The following is a 24,006-nucleotide window of genomic DNA, read 5'->3' on the forward strand; positions in this document are numbered from 1 at the left end:
GGCTTGCTTAAGGCCTTAAACCAAAGAAAACCACCTGGATAAAACTACTAAATATACAGTCAGACAAGTGAATCAAGATATGTGCTTGTGCATGATAATGAAAATTACAGAAAAATGATGCAAAATAATTAATGATTAGAGTGGATTCCAAACTTTCACTAATGAATTAAGTTGGTTGCAGGTATTTTGACCATGCTTTTGCTACCTGAAATGCTGCAATTGTCCATTTTTAATTCTTTAAACAAGGATCAATCAAATTATCTGATATTCTTTGTTCTTAGATTTTGATTTTTAATTCACAAATTGCTTTGAACTTGATTCAGACAGAACCGTAAATAATACTCAATCTAAAAGATTTTTCTTTTTTAAGATGGAAAAATCATGGGTCTCTTCTCTGGTTCCACTTTAGAGATTCTAGTTTTCTTGGTTAAGTTAATTTGAAGAGCAAGCCGATTGCATCATTTGGATGACGTTATGTACGTAATGCATTTCAACGCTTTGACGCAACTCCTTTATTTTTGTGAACAGAAAACAGAAAACAAACCAAATCAAACGAAAAATGAAAAACAAACCAAATGAATCTTAAATATTTTACGTGAACATCCCCAGCTACTAGCTATATATTTTATTCCATAGGTATAATCTACTACTTGTATTCCCTACAAATTTGTCATTGTATATATTGTCTATATATAGATAGATTCTTGGTTCATATGTGGTACCGTTGTGTTACGCATGTATATATCTAGTCCTAGATCTCTTTAATTATTGAGCACTAGTCAAAATATTCTAGATAAGGTGCTTTTTTTTTAAAAAAAATCTACCCATTTATTCTCTTATCTTGATTAATACTTAAGTTATATATATATGCTCATGAATCATGATTAACTAGTTTAATCTTAATATTAGCAGAATAATTATTTTATATGCCAAGTGTCTATCACAAGAATAGGTCCTCCTCATTAATCCCTTTAGAAAACATTACTGATAAAAGAATGAAGAACAACAGTTGTTGGGATAACTTAGATACTAGACGATGGGATCCGTATCACTACTGATGAAAGATTGAAGGACAAGACACAGGCCAAAAGCTTCTATATATAACCCAATCCTTGTTGTATACTAATCGCACACCTCCTCACCTCACCTCACCTCACTTTGGTCTCTAGCTCAAATACTTGATCTCTAACTAAGAGATGCCTTTTTATGAGACGAGAAACAAGTCTGTAGATGTGATCCTAACAGAAGGTCAGCTGAAAACAATCTTCAATGATCACGACGTCGACAAAGATGGAGAGATCAGCAAAGAAGAGTTGAAGAAAGCCTTCCAGAAATTAGGGGCATGGTATCCAGAATGGAGAGTTAACCGAGCACTTCAACATGCAGACGCCAACGGAGACGGAAGAATCAGTATGGGTGAGATCAACAACCTTGTCAAATACGCCTTCAGTCTTGAATACACCACCAAGCACTTGACTCCCGCCTCTAAGTAGATAATTGATTGATCGACTTATATATATATATATGTGTGTGCGTGTGTGTGTGTGTGTGTATATATATGCATGTATGTACCACAAAGGAAGTGTACTACTTGTGTTTCTGTGTTCTCAACACATATGATCACTCTATCCTTTATAATAATTGATAAAGATATTATGGTTTGTATTTTGTCTTGTGTTTCCAATAATTAAGCTAATTTTCATTCTAATCCACAATTAGTTGTTGCAGCTTTTCTTCATTTCAAGTGTTTTAGAACTTTCTGTTTTCAAAACCAAGAACGACATACAAGTTTGCCCTTTCTAAATTCGATATAGGAGTAAACTCGGGTTGCTAGATGTACGCGCACAAGCTTTTCCATTGACGATAAGATAAGTTGGGCTAAACTTCGGCGCATGGCTACATGCAAGAGTGTTACTCCCAGTGAGAATCGAACTCAAAATCTTCTGAGTTCATGCAATTTGACCCTAAATAAATATTTCACCAAATAGACTATCAACCAAGTTGTAATGTGTTTTAGAGTTCGTGTTTCGTGGAAGAATAAATCAGTGTAAATAATACTCAAACTAAAAGATTTTTCTTTTTTTTAGACCGAAAATCATGGATCTCTCTCTGATCAAAATAAATTTCGATCACTTGAATTGTTCTCGACCTCTTTTCAAATATCTTTTTTTTTTTTGAGAGAATCTTTTCAAATATCTTAAAAAGTCATAAGATATTAATGTACATAATCAAATTTAATGCCACGTCTGAAAGTATTTATCCCCGAGCCCCCGTGGAATCTCAATAAGATTGTCGAATAAAAGAGATTTCGTTGGGTGTTTGGGCCTCCAGTCCACTTTAAAGATGCTAGCTTTCTTCGTTGCGTTAAATTGAAAAATAAGCTTCTTGCAAGCACATATATAACTGGACCTACAACGAGGCAAGCCCATATGCAAAAATCATGTACAACAATAGAAGTTGGGAATAAAAGAACGAAAATGATAGATCTCAGCGGTTGGTGTCTCAATTATCCTAGTCGTTGAGCTGGACGCATAATTCAAGTGAATTCGTAGGCTTTACATATCCCACGTGATGCACATAAAATATATACATTTCAACAGCTAGGATAACAATGATATCAGATAATTCAGATATTGAACTTTTAGCTGGTCTCAAGGTGAATTTTCACAAGTCTTCTCTGGTAGGTGTTGGGGTTGATGAGGACACAGTTAAGAATATAGCAATGATGATGAAGTGCAAGGCTAATTTTCTACCTATGAATTATCTTGGCATGCCCTTAGGTGGAAATATGAAGAGGAATAGAATGTGGGATCCCGTTGTTAAAAAAGTTGAAACAAGGTTGGCTATGTGGAAGGCAAAGCAGTTATCTTCGGGAGGAAGATTGACCTTAATTAAGTCTGTGCTCTGTAGCTTGCCAACATACTACATGTCTCTTTTTAAAATGCCTAAAGGTGTAGCCAGGAAGATTGAGAGGTTGCAAAGTAGATTTCTATGGGGAGATTCTGAGACTCAAAAGAAACTTCACAACATAAGCTGGAATCAAGTTATAAAGCCAAAGAATAAGGGAGGTGCTGGGGTAGGGTCCATCATAGAGAAGAATAAAGCTTTACTTTTTAAATGGATTTGGAGATATAATGCAGCCAAGGATAGTGAAAAATGGGAGTGGAAGAGAATGCTACAAGATAAATATAACCTACCTGATGTGATTTTAGATCCTTCTGCTTCCATCACAATATCTAAAAATTGGAAGAATATTCAGAGTCTCTTGGGGGCTTCTGAGGGAGGGATTGAAATGGCTATTAAAGAAGGTCTGGCTTTTAGTGTGGGCAATGGAGAAAAAGTTAATTTTTGGGAAGATCTCTGGGTGGGTAATATTCCTCTCAAAGATCGTTTACCAAGACTATTTAGCATTTCAGGGTCTCAAAGTCAATCTGTAGAGCAATTTGGTGTGTGGGATGGTCAAAGTTGGAAATGGAGGTTGGTTTGGAGGAGGAATCTGTTTCAGTGGGAGGAAGAGCAGGTTAAAGATCTTATGGGTATCATTGAGCATGTTGTTATCTGCCCTTTCAAAAAGGACAAAATTATTTGGAGATTTGCAGTAGATGGAAATTTCTAAGTTAAATCCTTGACTTGTGCTGCAGATTCATATGGAAGTTCTGTTCATGAAATTAATTATTCTAAAGTTTGGAGTGGTTTGGCTCCTCCAAAGGTGGATTTTTTCAATTGGTTAGTTCTGAATGACAGAGTCAATACAAGAGATAGGCTTCACAGACTAGGCATTGTGGATGATAATTTATGCCCAATTTGCAACTCTCATTCAGAGACAATTGATCATCTCCTCTTGCACTGCAATGGAGCAAATTCAATATGGTATAGAATAATGAATTGGTGAGGTATGGATTGGTGCGCTCCAAGATCAGTTTCTAATTTATTTGAAGAATGGTTGTCGTTTGCCTCTGGTAAAGATACGAAGAAAGTGTGGTATTTGATGTTTGCTACCACTACTTGGACCCTAGGGACAGAGAGAAACAAGGTGGTTTTGAGGATAGTCATTTGGATTGGGAGAATATATTCTATCTAATTTTCATCAGGTATGGCTTATGGCTTAAAGCTATCAACATCCCCCTCCCTTATAGTGGCTTAGAAATTATGACTTCCAGTGATGGGTTGAAGTTCAAATCAAATTTGTGCAAAGCTGTCAGAGCTAATGTTTTCTGGATTCCCCCTCCTCTTGGATTTCTTAAATGGAATACTGATGGATCCTTTCAAGGGAACAAAGCAGGTGTTGGTGGTGTCTTAAGGGATAGCCAGGGAAAATTCATTTGCATTTTTTCAGGCTATGTGGAATCTCAGGATGCAAATAGAGCTGAAATTAAAGTTATTAGAAAAGCTTTGGAATTGTCTGCTGAATATGAAGTAGCAGAAAGGGGTAATATAATCATAGAATCAGACTCTCTAAATTCTATTTCTTGGCTTAAGAACGACTCTAGCAATCCTTGGAAGCTTGACCAGGATTTCAATAATATTAACAACTATCTGCAAGTTCTACCCCCAGTCACTTTTAATTATATTTGGAGGGAAGCCAATCATGTGGCTGACTACCTGGCAAAGAAAGGAATTGAAAGAAGAGACTATCTTGTGGCTTGGTTTCCAGAAATAGTTTGAAGTTGTTTTTGTGTAGAGTACTCCAGAGGGACTCAATGATGGTTGCGGATGAGCTAGCTAAATTAAGGGTTAATCAAGTTTAGAGTTCGTTGCTTGGTTTTGAGATATGCTCTTTTTTTTCTCGGTCTTTGCATCCTTTTTGGAAGTTGTCTTTTAGTTTAAGATTTGTTGTTGTTTTTTGTTTTTGTTTTTCCTTTAAGGTCTTTTTGTCTGTAACCACAGTATTCCTCCGCCATTAGTGAGGGTTTTAATAAAATCTTGAGGTACCGTCCTCTTTATCAAAAAAAAAAGAATGAAGGAAAAGACATGTTAGGAATCTCACATTGGAAAAATGTGAGAGTTCCATTCAACTTATAAATGGTGTCCAACCCTCAAACACTTGAGGGCACTTTTAAGAACAAAACTCACATGGGTCTTTGGCCCAATGTGAGACAATACCTCAAGTGTTGTTGGGTCTACCTCTCTTTTCTACCCATTCTTCAAATTATAATAGGGTATCGAAACATTTGCTAGATCCTCAGGACCTCCACCCGATGACGTTTGGGTCACATGTGGGCCTTTCGAATATGCACCACCCACAAGGTGAGGGATTGAGGGGTACCACATGATGGACCCTAACCCGTCTAATCCATTTATTGGGCCTCATATGAGCCTACAAGTGCGGGACAGTATTAGGAATCCCACTTTAAAAAAATGTAGGAGTTCTATTCAACTTATAAGTAGTGTCCAACCCCCAAACACTTGAGGGTCCTTTTAAAGACAAAATTCACATAGGCAGCTTTGACCCGATTTGAGACAATACCTCAAGTGTTATTGGGCCAACCTTTTATCTTCTATCCATTCTTCAAATTATGACAAGACATGCCAAAATCTTCTATATATAACCCAATCCTTGTTGTATTTGTCGCACCCCTCCTCACCTCACCTCACCTCACCTCACCTCACTTTGGTCTCTAGCTAACCAAATAAAGAAATGCCTTTTGTTGGTATGGAAAACGAGTCTGTACTAACAGAACAGCTGAGAAAAATCTTCACAGAGCACGCCAACAAGGATGGACAGATGGGCAAAGAAGAGTTGAAGAAAGCCTTCCGAAAATTAGGGGCAATGTTTCCAAACTGGAGAGCTCAACGAGCACTTCAACATGCAGACGCCGACGGAGACGGAATAATCAGTATTTCTGAGATGGACGACCTTGTCAAATACGCCTTCGGATTGGGACACAAAATCGAGAACTTGACTCCGGCGTCTAAGTCCTATTCTCGCCGGGAGAGTGAAGAACCTAACAGGTCAAGTTTTTCAGACAAAGATGGACAGATCAGCAAAGAAAAGGTGAAGAAATTACCAACGGAAAACAAGTCTGTAGGCGTAGGGGTGTGCATCGGTCGGTCGGTTCGGTTATTGACATGTTTTTAACCTAACCAAATTTTTTCGGTTAATTTCATCCATTTAACCGAACCAATATTTTTTAGAGGGTTAACCATCGGTTCGGTTAACCTAAAATTTCGGTTTGGATTTCGATCAGTTCGGTTAATTCCAAATATTTTGAGCCAAAGTCATGTTACTAATTTAGCATATAATATGATTTATAATGTTAAGAGTTTAGGATTTATAATTTTAGGGTTTAAATTTATAACTATATTATAGTTAATAGGGTTTAGGGTTTACATTCATAAGGTTTTGTAGGGTTTAGGGTCCCATTTAAAAAAAAACAAAAGGTTTAAGCTTTTATAGTGTTAAGAGTCTAGGGTTTATATTATTAGAGTATAATTTTATAGGTTTAGTGTTTTATTGGTTAAGGTTTAAGTTTATAACATGACTATAGTTATATAGTTAATAGGGTTTACATTCATAAGGTTTTATAGGGTTTAGGGTTCCCATTTTAAAAAAAACAAAAGGTTTAAGGTTTTATAGTGTTAGAGTTTAGGGTTTATATTATTAGAGTATAATTTTATAGGTTTAGTGTTTTATCGGTTAGGGTTTAGGTTTATAACATGACTATAGTTATATAGTTAATAGGGTTTAGGGTTTACATTCACAAGGTTTTATATGGTCTAGGGTTCCCATTTTTTTTAAAAAAAGGTTTAATGTTTTATAGTGTTAGAGTTTAGGGTTTATATTATTAGAGTATAGTTTTACAGGTTTAGTGTTTTATTAGTTAGGGTTTAAGTTTATAATATGACTATAGTTATATAGTTAATAGAGTTTAGGGTTTACATTCATAAGGTTTTATAGAGTTTAGGGTTCCCATTTTAAAAAAAAACAAAAGGTTTAAGGTTTTATATTGTTGGGACCTTTAACCTTAGAATTTAGGGTTTAATGGTTTTTATAGTATTTGTTTTGTCATATTATTAATTTCATTATCATATTTAATCTTGATAAATATAAATATATAATATATTGAAGGTGTTACATTACATGGTAAGTTACTAAGTTAGTACTTGGTAACATGAATTAATACTTATTAATTGATGGATATTATATTTATTTTGAATTTTTTATATAAGTATTAATAGATTTTTTTAGAAGAATACAAGTATTAAATTATTAATATGTGGAAAATTAATAACATAATTATATATATTATATATTTATATAATATGCTATATTTTCGGTTCGGTTCGGTTCGGTTAATTTGGTTAATTTTTTATGTTCACCGAATCGTTAACCGAAAACCGAAACACTCACAAATCTTTAACCGAACCGTCTGATTTGTTAACATTAACCGGTAAATTCGGTTAATGATCGATCGATCTGATTTGATTAATCGGTTAAAACCGAATTGTGCACAGGCCTATGTAGGCGTGAACCAACGGAAAACAAGGTTCAACGATCTCGACATCATCATCGACAAAGATAGACAAATCAGACAAAAAGCCTCCCAGAAATTACCTACGGAGACGGAAGCATCTGGATTCGGGAGATTGACGACGCCTTCAGTCTTGAATACAACATCAAGGACTTGACTCGCGCGTCTAAGTAGATAATTGATTGATTGACTTGCATCAATATTTATGCGTGTGCGTGTGCGTGTGCGTGTGCGTGTGCGTACCACAAAGGAAGTGTACTACTTGTGTTTTAAACACATATGATTACTATATAATAAATTAATAATTTATCAAGAGATTACAGTTTGTGTTTTGTCTTGTGTTTCCAATTAAGATAATTTTCATTGTAATCCACAATAAGTTGTTGCAGCTTTTCTTCATTTCATATGTTTTTAGAACTCTTTTTTTTTTTTTTAAACCAATAACAACATACAAGTTTGCTCTTTATAGGATAAGTTAGACGAAAACCCGGTGCATGACAATAAGGGTATTCCTCCCAGTGACAATCAAACTTAAGACCTCCTGAGTCTATACGATTTGACCACAGAGAGATTCACCAATTAGGTTATCACGCAAATGGTTATGTGTTTTAGAATTCATGTTCCATGAAAGAATAAAACAGTGTTTCAAATATCGTTATCGGAATCATACTGGTTAGGCGATTGGTATGCGGTATAACGTTCAACCAGCCAAGCGGCACAAAAAAAAAGTATATATACTGAAGGGAATAAGAGTAATAAAAATCATGTTATTTTGGAAGTTAAGGCTTAAGATATCTTACTTAAGTGATTAAGTTCAATAACCAGTAATAGTAATTTTTTAAAAATATTTTTCAATCTATACAACAAACATTGCATACTGAGAATTTTTTTTAAAAAAAATACAACCATAACTCTTATAAATAAGATCTTAGTTTCTCGTCAAAATCATTATTAAAAAATCCACTTGAGGAGTACTCAATTTAAATACCTCGGCCATTAGTTAATTTTTTATTTTTATTTATCTATAAACTAAAACATTTATTTTCGTATGAAAATCGGTATGAAACTGATATTTAGACCTGTTTAATATCGGTTCAATCGGTATTTGATCGACACAACACAACCCCGATTTTTATATGTAATCGTACCAACTGATAGGCCGATATCCGGTTCAGTCCATATTTAAAACACTGGAATAAACAAGACCCCACATTAATCCAATTAAATTGGAGGATTGTGGAATCTGGTTCTTTTTTTGAAATGCATATCTATTCAAGATTCGAAACGCACATATATATGTACAGGCCCTTTTCTTTTAGAATAAAGGGTCACAATATGCTCTAATGAGAGGTGGATATACATCCAACGGCCATAGGTGCATTAAACAATATATGGAATAATTCACAGTTCAACCCTCAAAACTTTTGACCTTAAAATCTAATCACTCTTTAAGTGAGATTCCAAGGAACCCATATTAATTGTGTAATTGATACTACAACTATGCCAATTGCTGTCCAAGATTATTTAAGTACTCGATATTTATGTAGGATCAAACACACGTGTTACCTCATTATTAAAAAATGTCTCAAAGTTAAAAAAAATAGAGTGCGCAAATTATAAATTATGGACGTTCACATAAGAGAATTTCTAATATACTCCCTCCGTCCCATTTTAATTGGCCTTTATTCCTTTTTGGGATGTTCCAAAATGCATGTCCATTTCAATTAATTAAAACTAATTTCATCCATTTTTCTCATCTTACCCTTATTTACTCTTAAATTGAAAAGCTAATGGAGTGAATTCCCAAGAGTCATTGACATCTTAATTGTCCTCTATAAATGAGGGTATAAATGACAAATTGAAGGGGAGTAATGCAATTTCTTAAACTGTGTGTAAAATTGAAGGGGATAATTAAAATGGGACGGAGGGAGTACAAGAATTCTCTAATACTTAGTAGTGGTGCAACAATGCAATAAGAACACATGTTTTTTTTCTTCGTAAACACAATGTTTATTCAGCAATTGAGAGATATTTTATATACAATACTTAGAAGTTTAAATATTCAGAATTTATACGTCACGTGACGTTGCACTAACCAATAAAAAAAATTTTAATTAAAAAGTAAAAAGATAAAAAGTTATGCAATTTGTACGGTAATGGCAAAATACTTAGGTGATAGCCTGGTGGTCAATTAATTTCTTTGTGGTCAAACCTGTTAAATAATGACTCGTATTAGAAGTTTTATTTTACCTAAAAGCTCTGAGGAAAGGGGAAGTTGTGTCGTGGTCACTAGTTCTTCGCTACTATTAATTTGGACCGGGGGTGTGGGGTGGAGCCCTCGCGGTATGATATGATATTACTAATGTGGGTTGGTTATTTTGTATGGGGGTAAAATTATATTTTCGAGTACATTGATAGCTGGTATATAAGGGTTGAAAACCCTAACCGAATGTACTAAAGAATTTCTTATATTGAAAAGCAACTGCAAAACCCCGAGTACGTAGACACATTGTCGAACCTCGTAAATCATGTGTTCTTCTTCTCTCTTACTCTTTTCGATTGCTTCTTTATAGTACTCTATAATCTGTCATCGTTAATGAGGGAGCTCGTTTTACAACAAAACCATATAAAATCGAAAGGTCCTGAGTGATATTTCCCACTGAAAACAATACTCTTATGGTCACATGTTGTGCTTTTGTCAAACTTACCTTATCATCGAGTGAGAAACTTATTTGCGCGTAGGCATGGCGACTCGAGTTTGGGTATAATGTGGCCATGTGCTAGATTTTGGCCAAACTTAGCCGACACCTTGATAGTTCCATGCTCGTTACCTCGACTCATCAGCTCATATTGTCACCTGGATTTATCACCTCGGCACCTTGGCTCGTCACATGAGCACCTTGGCTTGTTGTCTCGGTAGTACCATGCTCGACCTCAGTCACAACCATTTCCCACATAACGCACGTTATAAAATTAGTAAGATGGTTTGCGTGAACATGCAGCTACTAGCTACTTTGTTTCACACGTTTAATCCACTACTTCTGTTGCCCTACAAACCCAAAAGCGCCAACCATCTTACTAATATAAAATCTTTCTATATATATATATATATATATATAACCCAATACTTCTTGTATACTTGTGACACACCTCCTCACCTCACTTTGATCTCTAGCTAACCAAATACTTGATCTCCAATTAAGAGATGCCTCTATATATGGCAAAGTGTGCAAGCGTGAACCTAACAGAAGGTCAGCTGAAAACAATCTTCAAAGAGCACGACATCAACGGAGATGGAGAGATCAGCAAAGAAGAGTTGAAAAAAGCCTTCCAGAAATTAGGGTCATGGTTTTCAGACTGGAGAGTTCGCGGAGCACTTCAACATGCAGACACCAACGGAGACGGAAGCATCAGTATTGGTGAGATCGACGACCTTATCAAATACGCCATCAAATTTGGATATAACACCAAGTCCTCTTCTCGCTCGTCTAAGTAGATAATTGATTTGTCTTTTAGGATCGACTTACACACACGCATATATGTATAAATGTATGCATGCATCCATGTACCACAAAGAAAGTGTACCCACTTGTGTTTCTGTGTTTTCAACACATAATTATGATCTCTTTATCCTTTGTAATAATTAATAATTGATCGAGATATTATTATAGTTTGTGTTTTGTCTTGTGTTTCCAATTAAGCTAATTTTAATTCTGATCTGCAATTAATTGTTGCAGCTGTTCTTCATTTCATGTGTCTTAGATTTTTTTTTGGTAACAGATAACCACATCATATCATCTTGTTATCTGGATATCTAATATCACTTATTAGGGGTAAAGCTATCAGAAGCTGATCGAGGGGGTAGCTGACCCCCCTCAAAATTTTTTAATAACCCTAGTTATATAGTATTTATATAAAAGACTCTTTAAAATTTCAATTTAGACCCCCTTGTTATAAAAAATCATGTTCATGGTTGAAATAAGAACACGTGACAATTATTACTTAGTATATCTTTTTTTTTTTTTAGTGTTATTTTTTTGTATTTCATAGATATAATTAATAAATAATTCAAAAAAAAAATTGGGGGTACCGCCCCCAAAGCCCTGCTATCTTTGCCCACTGTAACATAAAATCATTTGTCCACCGTTACAACTCCCCTCACTTGAAGTCTTGACTTCGTCCCTGTCTGATGTGATACTAAACTACGGCCATCAAGCCTATGCACACACAAGTTTTCCACCAGACTATAGGAGTGGGCAGTGGGCCAAAACTTGGTGCGTGGCCACAAGGGTATTGTTCATAATGAGAATCGAACTAAAGATCTTCCGAGTCCATACGATTTGATCATAGAGAGATTAACCAACTAAACTATCACCCAAGTGGTTATGTGGTTTAGAATTCATGTTCCATGGAGTTTTTCAAATACCGTTACCGAAATTATATTGGTCAGACAACTAGTATGCAGTGTAACCGGGACAAAAATAAAATAACATATATACACACACACGCGGAGAGACTTTAATGCACACACCCGTGCTCTTGCATATGCACGGGGTGCGCCCTTTTAAGGCACCAAAGTGGGGCCCAACTGAGTGGACCCCACACCTATGTCAAATTACGGGCGTCCGCACCTGAGCCTCTCTGCATATATATGCAGAGAATAAGAATGACAAAAATCATGTTGTTTTCGTGGTTAAGACTTATAATTTCCTAGGTAAGTGTTCAAGTTCAATTATCACTAATAGTATTTTATACGTATTTTTTTGACCCATAAAACAGACATCACAAATCGAAAAATTGAAGGAAAGATGCAACCATGAGTCATATAAATAAAATTATTGGTTCTCATCAAAGTCATTATTATAAAAAAAATTCACTTAGGGATTCCTTTCGAAGACCTAGGGTAATAGTTAACTTTTATTTTTATTTACCTATAAACTAAAAAAATAATTTTAGTTAAAAATTATATTCCTATAGAACCGATGTTTAGACCGGTTTAATACCGGTTTTGTATGTAATCGTACCAATCATATCAATTATCAATTGGAGGATTGTCGAATCTGGTTCTTTTTTTTTTTTAAACAAATCTGTTTTTCTTATTAAGGATTCCAAAAGCATATATGTATAGGCCCCTCCATTTAGAATAAAGGGTCACAATATGCTCTGATGAGAGGTAAATTAACAGTTCAACCCTCAAAATTTTTGACATTAAAATCTATTAAATCTTAACCCCTCAAACCCAAAAGTGCTAAGAAAATCAAGTAGGTACGATCCCATATCTTTTAGATGTGGGAATTTAGTACTGAATATGATTGAACACTAACCTTCTAATTAGCAACAATCGTTCTTTTTTAACGTTCAAATTAGTATTTGCTGGCATTGTGTTTGAAAATACAAAAGATACGAGAGTTTTGGTCCGAAACAAACAAATTAGTATTTGCTGATATTGTGTTTGAAAAGACAAAAGTTATGCGAGTTTCAGTCCAAAACAAGCAAATAATTGCTAGCGGAGGGTAGTGGGTTTGTTGATTTGTTCCATACAGCTGCATAAGTACTAGGGAATAAAAAAAAATGGACGGAACTAGACAGGCCAAAATCTTCTATACATAAACCAATCTTTCTTGCATACTTGTCGAACACCTCCTCACCTCACCTCACCTTGGTCTCTAGCTAACCAAATACTTGATCTCTAACTAAGAGATGCCTTCATTTATTATGGAAGACAAGTCTGCAGGCGAGAACGTAATAAAAGACGAGCTGAAAACAATCTTCAGAGAGCACATCGACGGAGATGGAAAGATCAGTAAACATGAGTTGAAGAAAGCCTTCAAGAAATTAGGGTCAAGGTTACCAGGCTGGAGATCTCGCAGCGCACTTAAATATGCAGACACCGACGGAGACGGAAGCATCAGTATCTGTGAGATCGACTACCTTGTCAAATACGCCGTCAGTTTTGGATACAAGTTACAACACTAAGTCATCTTCTCGCCCGTCTATGTAGATAATTGATTTCTCTTTTAGGATCGACTTACACACACACACACATATATATGTATGTATGCATGCATGTACCACAAAGAAAGTGTACTACTTATGTTTCTGTGTTTTCAACACCCCCATATGTGTGTGTGTGTGTGTATATATATATATATATATATATATATATATATATATATGATCTCTCTATGCTATGTAATAATTGATCGAGAGAGGTGGATATAAGTGTATTAAACAATATTAAACTGCTATTTTTTTAATTAGTCTAAATTATAAACTCTAAACCTTAAAATTTATTTTTAAGAATGAGATTTCCATCATTTTTTTTTTCTCCTCTTACTTCGTTGGTTATTGTCCTGTTCAAGAAAGGCCTGCTACTATAATTGTTTGAGTTCTTGTGTTTTCTGGAACTGCTTGGGTGTGGTAATCACTGTACAATACAAATACGAAAGGTCTTACAAGGACTTTGTGCAGATGGAACAAAACTAAAAGAAGCATACCAGAACATTGACGAGCAACCGTCTCCATTGACGAGCTCAAACGATTTGCCGCTTGTTTGGCAGAGCAGTTCCGTTCCAGTTTCGGAGCTTCTGAAAGCAGATCCAACATTTATTTTTATTTTTTTTTAATTTTCAATTGTGGAGCCCATAAATCATGGTTCTTTTACTTTTAACGTTTTAACCTTTTTATTAATTTTTTTAAGAAAACAAACATAGACCCCACTTTATATTTAATAAATAATTATTTTAGGTGACAACTTTTATTAATTTTACTTAAAAATATAATATATATTATTATTCCCACTTGTATCATATTATAATATTTTAAATATTATAATATAAAACTATTAAATTTAATATTAAATAGTTTATTAATTTATAAAATATTTATTAATTTATGCTTAAAATTAATTTTTATAAAAATTATATTTATTAGATTAAATTTAATATAAAAATTATAAAATCTAATATTATAATACTTTAATTCAACAACTTTTCCACTAGCATCAACTTTTATCTGCCAAACACCTTACAGCTAGGGTTCGGCATCGGGCCAGGCTGGGTTTGACTCTCAAAATGAGGCCCAGGCCCTTAAGACTCGGGTCTTTGGGTGGGGTCGGGCCCGACTTTTTGACTATAGAATATTTATGTATGTATTTTTTTTGAGGAAAATGTATTATATATATGCATGTGTAACATATATATATAAATAAATAATGTATGTTGCCAAATCTGATTTGGGCCGGGCCAAAATTGTCCCGAGGTATCGGGCCGGACTGCCAGACCCGGTCTAATTTCAGGCCGGGCTTGGCTTTGACCCGCGGGCCCGAGATTATTGATGCTGACGAAGATGGCCAGAGAGCGTGTTTCTTAGTGACACTCAAAAATGATTATATACAACTATAATACGAAAAATTGGATTCATATATGCCGTCCATGTATAGCTTAAATGCGCATATGTACACTGGTATGTATAAATAAATCCGGTAGAAAGCAAGAAAAATCTGTACATTCGAGAACGATGTCAACCTTCGCGGGAATGCACTATGCACATCGCCTCAATGAGGATTCCGATATATGATTAGACGTGTAAATGTTACCCTGATTACATGAACACACTAATAAACTGAAAATTGAACTGATTGTACAACAAAATACGCATGGTACGATGGATTCAACTTCTATGTACTAAATCTTCGATAAATTACTTTCACGCCGCCAAAACTAGAGCCTGCGAAGTATACAGAATGACAGAGGGACTTTCTTGTCAGCCATTGTCATACACGACCTGCCTATTCCTCGCACAAAGGAGTATAAGAAAATGAAACACACAACCTCGTATATATGGTCGTACCTTGCAATAACGAGGATGAGTATGGCGAGTTTCCTGCGCATCTCAATTTATGGTGAGTTTCCTGCGCGTCTCAATATTTAGAAGGTCCAACCAATAACCTCTGGCTGACACCTTCAAATATCAATCGAAGGAGGTGGCAGTTTCCAAAAATTCCATGAGTTAAAATCCTCCTACAGGTGAAAACAACAAAAAATGAGACCGAAACGCGAGTCATATGCAGTCAAAAGCAAGGAATGATGGGGTGTAAGGATGCAAACTTAGATCTGTGACTTATAGATGATTGCTATGCTGCACCAGCTACTGAAATTAAATCTTTATAGAATGAAAAAGAGAAGCAGAAATAAACCCTTTCAGATGATGCCGTGGGCGGAAACATGCCATTCACAAAAGCATGAAGCAATGAATATGATTTTGTGTCAACACGTCTGTGCACGGCAACCTCACCCTGCCAAACTTGAGCAATCAGAGAGTTGGCCATTATATAAAGGGTTTTCTTTTAATCAAGTCAGTCCTCCATCAAGTACCTTGGGATTGATGATGAAGATTTTTCCCATTGGGATTCCAACCTTCAGGTAACTGATTTCATCGGTGTGTCTGTTGCCAAATCCAGCGTAGAATGGATTGCAATCAGGAGGAAACAATGCTTTAATATCCTGAAAATTAAATTTTAAAAGAACGCATCATAGTCAACCTCAAGTCAAAAGTCGACGACTTCAGGTTCACTGGCAACATAGCTCTTAAACAGTTTTTTCAGTTCTTCAAAAATCATAAAGAACCAATATTTTAGTTGATGCGCTCTCTCTCTCTCTCTCACACACACACACAGAGGCTACACGAGGTTATATGCCAGTTTCATTCAAACTTGGGTATATATAATTGAAACACACAGACATTATCAGCAGAATCTCATCATGTATTGTCAATTTGTTTTATGTGAAATATCCACACACATTTAAAAAGTAATATGTAAGAATCACAAATCTGAATACAACAATGATCATGAATTTCAAGAAAGAGACGCATACAAATGGGATAACATCTGTAAGGTAAAGTAAAGATAATAATATATTGGAGGGGATCTAACCTCTAAGCATGCGATCTTGAACTCATGAGGAGCCCTTCTAATGACTGAGAAAAAAGAGGATATTTCAGTCTGAACATCTTCGTTGTCAGAAATATTGAGATAGACGAGATATTGAACTTAATAAGAATGATGGTAATGATCTGTTATATTTCAAACTTATGCAATTGATAAGATTTTAAATCAGCACCATCAGACCAAATATAATAAATCTAAGCCGACTCTCATTTGCCTAAAAAAAACACTATATTTTAGCATATTGTATAATCAATAAGCTAGGAAAGAGAGCTTTTGCCTCTTAATAAGGCAAGCAAACTTTTCTCCTTATAAGGCATGTAAAACCAATCAGAATGTCAGTGATTAAGATACTCATTCACTGCTTTTGTCCATTTAATGCATAACAAGAAGACATTTGCCACGACATTCCCTGTCAAAGCAGATGAAAATGGAGGTTCTGATGTTAAGATTAATGATAACAGACAAAGGAATATGATATGCAAGATATGCATCTTGTATAAAAAAAAATATAGAGAAAAAATTGGGAATTGCACACATAAGGTTTAGAAATAATGCAGCCAAAATTAAAAACCTTCTCGGAATAATGAAGGAAAGAGTCCATCTGGGGATATAACAACAGGTCCATCTGGTAAAGCCTTTCCATTCTGCAAATAAAAGCACACACATCCTTGAGAAAATTTCACAAAAAAATTTAAACATTTGAATTTTCTTGATCTGGATGTTTCAGTTTCACATTTTGAATCAGATATCAATTACTCACCTGCTTGAGATTCACTAGAAATCTCCTTGTGTGGTAGGCCTGAGATATTGCACGTGCACTAAGAAAAAGCAATTGATATCCATTTTCCTGGAATGGACAGGAAAAATTCAGAATATTTCAAGATACAACCACTTTGTACCCGGTCATAAGTTACAAGCATGCAATATTCTTATGGACTCAACGTACAAAAGCTCCTTCTAACACCATGAGGTGTCGATTTCAGCAACTTTACCCTCCATAATAGAGAGACCTTTTCTGTGGTCGGAATCTATGATATGAGTATGAGTCTTACCAAAAAAAAAATCTATGGTATGAGTTGCAATAGAGAAACTTTTACTACTTTGCCAAGGTTCACCCCATATGCATACAATACCATAGTATGATTTTACCGTAAAAGGGCCAACAAAAGTAATGAGGATAAAAGCCATCTCATAGACAATAAATAAAACTTTCGATCTTCAATGTGACAGTGCCATGTGATCGAATAGTAGGTCCAAAAGTGGAGCCCCTGAATAAAGTGCACCATGCAGCCACGATAGACTTTGTCGTGCACATTAACAAGGTGAGGAAATGCAATGTGCAACACGAACTTTAGGTAGTATACCATTACGAATAGTAACATATACTCTAAGATGCAACAAACCTTGATGGCAGAAAATAAATTTGTAACACCCGTTTGTGACCAATCTACTCCGACCAAAGGCATGAACTGTCCTAGAACATCAGATCTGCAACAAATGCAAAACTAGATAAGTGAAAGATGTATAAGAATTATAATATACCGCAGCAAGTGAAAACGAAACCATAAAGTGATATGTGATCAGTTAAATGTGCCTTTTAAGAGTCACATAGTCCAGTTGTCACCAATATATCATGGATTTAGAGAGTGTTACTATCTACAGAAAGCAGTTTCCATGATGACATCACAAAGCCCACCTTTTTTTTCTTTCTTTTTTAACTTATTTCATTTTACCACAAGATTATACGTCAATATGGAAATCAAAGAACATAAATACCATATGAGGGGCATGCCTTCCAATCATACAGAATAAGTACCAAGACCAGTTCACTTATGTGTGTAGAGAGACAAACATATTATTTTGTCAGTAGAGCTATGAGCAGTTGAACATTGTGCATCGTTGCATTTGACCAGTGTATGCTTCAAGCTTCCGACAATTTTTTTATTAAATCGGTAATGTTATGTGCCATCTTCTGCTTAGGGCATATGTGAGTTTTTTTTTTAAAACCTTTTTGGTTTTGCAGACACTATTTAAGTTGTATTAGAAAAGTGTTGCAAACTCATTAGTCATTAATTATATTTACCTCTAAATCCAAGCAGAGATTCAAGTAGGAATTACCATGTGAGGGTTTCTCACTCATAAATCATTAATGTGGTTAAATAGAACCAGGACCAGGAAAGAGAAATTCAAGGGCAAAAATCCTTACTTTGTAATTGTTCCATCAACATCCGATATTACTATGCGAGTGTTCCATTTCCACAAATAAATTCTGGCATCAACCTATTCAGTAAGACACTTTTAAATAAGCAACCATAACAAAAAGTGAAAAACACGCTAAAAGGAAACTAATGGTAAAGTAATAGAAAAAGAATTCAATCCGAATAGATGCAAAGAAAACTACCTGCTGCCTTCCCAGCATCGCAGTGGAAAATGTGAAGGTTACGCAGTTACTACCCTCCTTAAGGTTCAAGGATGCCAGCTGTTCAGATGATGGAGTTTTGGCTTTTACCTTCTTTTTTATCACCTTCTCAGCACCAGTAGTGCTCTCTGAAAGTTTATCGGCATCTGAAATCCTTGCATCATTCAGAGATGGCTGCACCGTCTCACAAGATTTTGATCTTTTAAATGAGAATGGCCAAATTTTCCAGCTTCCATTTGGGGCAAATTCTTTCAATGGATCCCCTACAAAAGATTTCAGATTTCTCAGTATGGTCAATAGCGATCATCCCTTTTGGTTCAAATATGACTTCACTTCCAGATGTAACTATCCCTAATATACTAGAGAAGTAAATTTGCTATATCCAACTTTTGAGTATCAAATGTTTGAGGAGCAGCATAAGCCCCATTTTTTCTTATAACAAGTGCTTTCAAAGACGCCTCTGCTTATAGCTCAATACATGCAGTTTCATATAGGCTGCTGCTACAAGGAGTAGTTGCAAAACTTAAAACATGAAATCTTTCTATTTTTCCATTTATTGTAAGCATAGGATGCATTTATAATCATTCCCTGAGAAAACAATGAGAAGTAAAATAAATTTTCCTATAGAATTGAAGAAATAATTTTTTTTTTGAATCCTGCTACAATTAGGAATATTAAAGGCTCCTATGATTGGAAGTTTGTAATAAGTGATTTTTTTCTCCTTCAGTTACAGTGCCTTAACATGAAATGAATGCGCAATTCGACGATCAAAAATGGTATTACAAATAAATGACTTACCAATTGTATGGTCCAAAACTGCATTTTTTAAATCTCCCGAATCATTGGCATTTATATCAGAATCTTCCTTGGGCAATTGGTTTTCCTTCCCTACATCAGACTCTATACAGCTCGAGTGTAATGTCCACTTCAAGGACTTGGAATTTGAGTCCAGGGAATGGCTTAAAGGAGGGTGAAGTTCTTGTGGCTCTGAATTGCCAACTTGCGACCACATATTGGGCAATGATTTCGCCAGTCGTGCAGCTTCTTTATCAGTGCCCACAGGAGTTCGAGGAATGTTAACTAAACTTGATGTCACCTTTGAGTTTGGAGTTGAATTTTCAAGATCAATCGATGTATGCTCCACAAATTTGTCTGGAGATGAATGACATTCATCAATATTGACCATGTCATCCACTTCCATAATGCCCTGAAGACGAAATGATCGATCATTTTCTTTATCTACATCATCCAGAATAATCAGCTCTGTAGGCTGAACCTCGCTGAGTTTAGGTTCATCAAGATCACTGAAAAGGAATTGTTCTTCCTCCAAACTGTCCGATGGTGGGATATTAAATTCCCTTCTCTGGACATAATTACTGTAACATGTTTGAGAATCATCAACAGCCTTCAAAGAAGTCTGTTCGAGCTGATTTGCGCTAGTTTCCTCTATGTTGGTTTTTTCAACATGAAATTGATGATCCAAGTTTGTGACTCTGTGTGAATTGGCTCCTTCAGCTGAATCACATACAGGTTCATGGCTGCATATTTCAGTGTAGGATTCTGACAGTGTCAGTGGCACTTTAAGGTTCATCTTCTTACTGTCATATAAGAAGGAAGGAGATGTATTTTCTTGTTGAGAAGAAAGCTCAGAAACATTCTGGCGGTCCACCTCAAATTCAATATCCTCAGTTCCCTCAGTCATTGTTTCCTGATGGGAAAAAAAAAGGTCTAATACCTTAGTGCCAACAAAGTTTGATGACATGATTAAACGATTGTAAAGAGATCAATATTATGGATTGAAAAGACAACAGATTACAATTATATATACAAGGATACACAAAGGTCGACTAATCAATACAAACAATTAAACTATATGACTTATGAGTCATGGAGATGGTGGACTAAGAGATATTATAACCATTTATGAAACATAAATCATGGGACTCGTGGAGTGATTTTAGAGATGGATTTGATTGAGAGTTGATTCCTCTATAATGATGTCGTGGCAAATAGACACTAGTGAAGAAAGAATTGTTCACAAGTCCAAATTTATCAAAGGCACGTCAATCAAAAAAACATATTCAATTATATCCTGGAAATTTAAATTGCTTAGACACTATTTTGAACAAAATGTAGCAGATGCAGGTTGAGAATTTACCTCAGCTAGTAGCTCAGAAGCCACATGCAGAGTTTCAGTACCGACATGGACTTCTCCATGATCACCACAGGAAAAGTACACTGTTTCTTGCATTTGTTCACCAACGCCATGCAATTCCATTGTTGAGCTCCCTGATGTTTCACAGTAAATAAAGGATTGCACTCTTTCTGATTCCCTTTCCTCCTCAAAAATGCTGCCACCTGATAAAACAATATTCTGTTCGTCACATGCCTGTTCTTTGTTGAATTGCTTGGCAGCATATGCTTCAAGCACATATGGAATTTCTGAATCATGAACACTGATCTCAGAAACATCGCCTTTAGGATTTTCATCATTGTCAGCATTCCCCATGATAGACTCATCTATCTTTCCTGAAATTTCGGACAGCACCTCAGTTACTCCTTCAAGAACTTCTCTGACTATGGAAGCCTCGATGTCTGGTCTTAAACATTGCTTTTCTGTGCTAGCTTGTCCAACCAATTGTTCCAGGTTCTCATAGCTAGAGTGAGAAATGCTGCATGTTTCTTCATTTCTTATATCAATCTCCTCATCCATTTCAGAATGGTCCACACTATTTCTGATGGTATCACACACAGGTGAGCCCACCTGGCTTTGTTCCTCATTAATAGGGATAACTTTATGGGACTTACCGTCCAGGGCATTGGCAGAAGTGTACAGAGAGCCATTGTCTTTCATTGGCCCACCGGTGGCAAGATTGGTAGACCACTTCACCTCTAAGAGGTCAGCCGCAATTTCAGCCCGCTCTAATGAACTTATCCTCACTACAGCACCACCAAATCCCTCTTGAGAATTATCCTCCTTGATTGAACTCCTTCCAAATACAAGCCCAAACATCCTTGCCCTGCGGCTATTGGTCCTAGAAACAGTCCTCTCCATCTGTACACTATTCTGGTCATCTGAATTCCTCTTACTAGCATCAATGTTGGAACTTTTCGACTTCATAGGCCCTCTCTTATTGACAGATTGTCCATCTGTCTCATCACCAGATGAAGGAAAACAACCAGATTCCCCTTCTTCTCCAACTACTTCCTTGAGAAAGTAAGCTTGCCCTTTATGATCAAGATACATGTGGAAATCAGCTTCAACTCCATTGACACAAATATCAACTACCTTCTCCCTCGCCTTCAAAACTCCTTGAAATTTCCCAAAAGTTACATACCAAGGTGAAGATTTGAAGCTCCCATCTGGCTGTTCCACTACAACGATATCCACAGCTCCACCAAAAGGATGAAAGGGCCCAGAGACCGTGACAACGCCCCTAGAGAGATAGCTCCCAATCCTCTCCACCGCAAACATTGCTTAAAACCAATACCCGGATCTCAAAATCTCAATTAATGAATCATAATCAAAGAGCTTGAAAATCTCTTGCAAAAATGCCAGGCCTTTAATCAGTCAAAAAGATGAATATGTGAATTTGATGCGCTTGGAAGAGCCTCAACAACCTCCTGAAAATCAATTCTGATAAATCCCAGATTCTTCAATCATATCATAATTGAAGAACCCAGTTGATCAAAACCCAAAATAGTTCACCTTTATAGCTTTTGATACAATTATCACCTAACCCAGAAAGAAAGAGACCAAAAAGAAAACCTTGAGAATCGAAACCAATATTTAGTACTCAATTCAATAAACAAACAACAGAGTACCAATCAAAATTCAAAACCCAGCTAGAGAAGTCTAGAGCCACATGAGAAAGGCAGGCTCGTGAACGAACAAACCCAGTTAAATATCAACCGCAAAGAGGATCAGCAAGTTGGGTGCAGTAAAAGCATATTCGCATTTGATTAATGGAATGTGCGAAAGCTACAATAATTAAACCCCCAAGGCCCCCAACATGCACGCAAAAGTTTCTATCTTTTTATTACTACAAACATGTTTACTAGTCAAACACATGTACATATCATCAAATTTTAAAAAAATTAATAGAAAAAATAAACAGAATTGAGAAGAATAAATGAAAGAGACCTGGAGAAGGAGAGAGCGCGAGAGAAAAACTGAAAAAAGCCAAGGCGATCTCCACGGGGTTCGTCAGGCAGAGTGCGATTTGTTCGTTTTCTTCGAGAATATCGACATGTCGAGACACGTCAGCATGATATGTTGTGCGATTTTTGACTCTTAGTTGTGGGCTTTTACTCACGTGGGGCCACGTGTCCCCACAAAGAGAGAAGAAACAGATAACCATAACAAGGAAAAATAAAATAAAAAAATAATTGTTTGCTGAATGCGGGGGCTCGGATGCGTCCGCAAATAAGAATTATTGTTGCCTTTAGGAAAGAAGAAACTGTAATTATTATATTATATACTTATATATATATATATATAATTAAATTAATCAACAATAAAATCACCATAAGTTTCTACTTCTGCTAAAACCATTGTTTCAAAAATCGGATTCAACTGGTTGGTTCAACCGTTTGAACTGGATATCAAACATTCAAACGGTCCACGAGTTCAACTAAGCTAAAAATTGGGTGTATGCCGGCCCATCAATAGTCAATACCAAATCCAAAACTACGTGAAAAGCTTGTAAACAGATGGTCCAATCTACACGTCAACCTCGTTCGATTAGACTAACCGTTGGTGTCATTGGTCACAATGTCCAAGCACGTTTTTATGCCCATTGGGCCTTATAAAAGGGCCAAACCCTGAACAGAGTCCTAAGGAAATATGGGCTATATTAGTTGGGCTCCACTCGAAATGGGCCTTGAAGAATGGACAATGCCCGACTGGTTCTTCCTGCATCGATTTCTTCAAACGAATTTCGATTCCCACGAGTCACGACTGATTCTTTCCGTCATCGTTGATGTCATTGTGCAGCAGCTGCCTCTATCTCGCAACGATTGAGGTTGGTACGGCTTGTGATGAAGGTAATTTTCAGTCTCATTCGTCTCGTCTCTGCTTACGTCACGTTGTCACTCTTCTCAGTGCCTATAGCAGACAGTAAGTGGAACAATTTTATTCTTATTTCCTTCTTTGGACTAAAATT

General features: G+C 36.0%; 2 protein-coding genes across 5 annotated transcripts; one reads left to right on the top strand and one right to left on the bottom strand.

Moving 5' to 3' along the window:
- The first annotated feature begins 13,172 nt into the window (after positions 1 to 13,172).
- Positions 13,173 to 14,098, top strand: LOC120000741 (polcalcin Cup a 4-like). Its single transcript, XM_038848859.1, has 2 exons — positions 13,173 to 13,418; positions 13,922 to 14,098. The coding sequence occupies exons 1-2, from the start codon at positions 13,173 to 13,175 to the stop codon at positions 14,096 to 14,098; spliced, it is 423 nt and encodes a 140-aa protein (XP_038704787.1).
- A 777-nt stretch (positions 14,099 to 14,875) lies between these two features.
- On the bottom strand, positions 14,876 to 23,107 carry LOC120000274 (phosphatidate phosphatase PAH2-like). Of its 4 annotated transcripts, none has more exons than XR_005468602.1 (13): positions 22,986 to 23,107; positions 21,000 to 22,577; positions 19,640 to 20,549; positions 18,824 to 19,104; positions 18,629 to 18,702; positions 17,826 to 17,910; positions 17,183 to 17,269; positions 16,994 to 17,066; positions 16,408 to 16,451; positions 15,848 to 15,976; positions 15,670 to 15,768; positions 15,324 to 15,493; positions 14,876 to 15,200 (listed from the first exon to the last, which is right to left on the bottom strand). XR_005468602.1 is itself a non-coding variant. In XM_038848259.1 (11 exons), the coding sequence occupies exons 1-11, from the start codon at positions 22,314 to 22,316 to the stop codon at positions 15,437 to 15,439; spliced, it is 3,156 nt and encodes a 1,051-aa protein (XP_038704187.1). In that variant the 5' UTR covers positions 22,317 to 22,801; the 3' UTR covers positions 14,876 to 15,436. The 4 variants fall into 4 exon arrangements, 1 of the variants encoding a protein (XP_038704187.1); XR_005468603.1 differs by lacking the exon at positions 22,986 to 23,107 and having other exon boundaries at positions 19,640 to 20,117; positions 20,211 to 20,549; positions 21,000 to 22,802; XR_005468601.1 differs by lacking the exon at positions 22,986 to 23,107 and having other exon boundaries at positions 21,000 to 22,800.
- Between the last annotated feature and the right edge of the window lie 899 nt (positions 23,108 to 24,006).

Source organism: Tripterygium wilfordii, chromosome 6 (genome assembly GCF_013401445.1).
Source record: "Tripterygium wilfordii isolate XIE 37 chromosome 6, ASM1340144v1, whole genome shotgun sequence".
NCBI classification, from domain to species: domain Eukaryota; kingdom Viridiplantae; phylum Streptophyta; class Magnoliopsida; order Celastrales; family Celastraceae; genus Tripterygium; species Tripterygium wilfordii.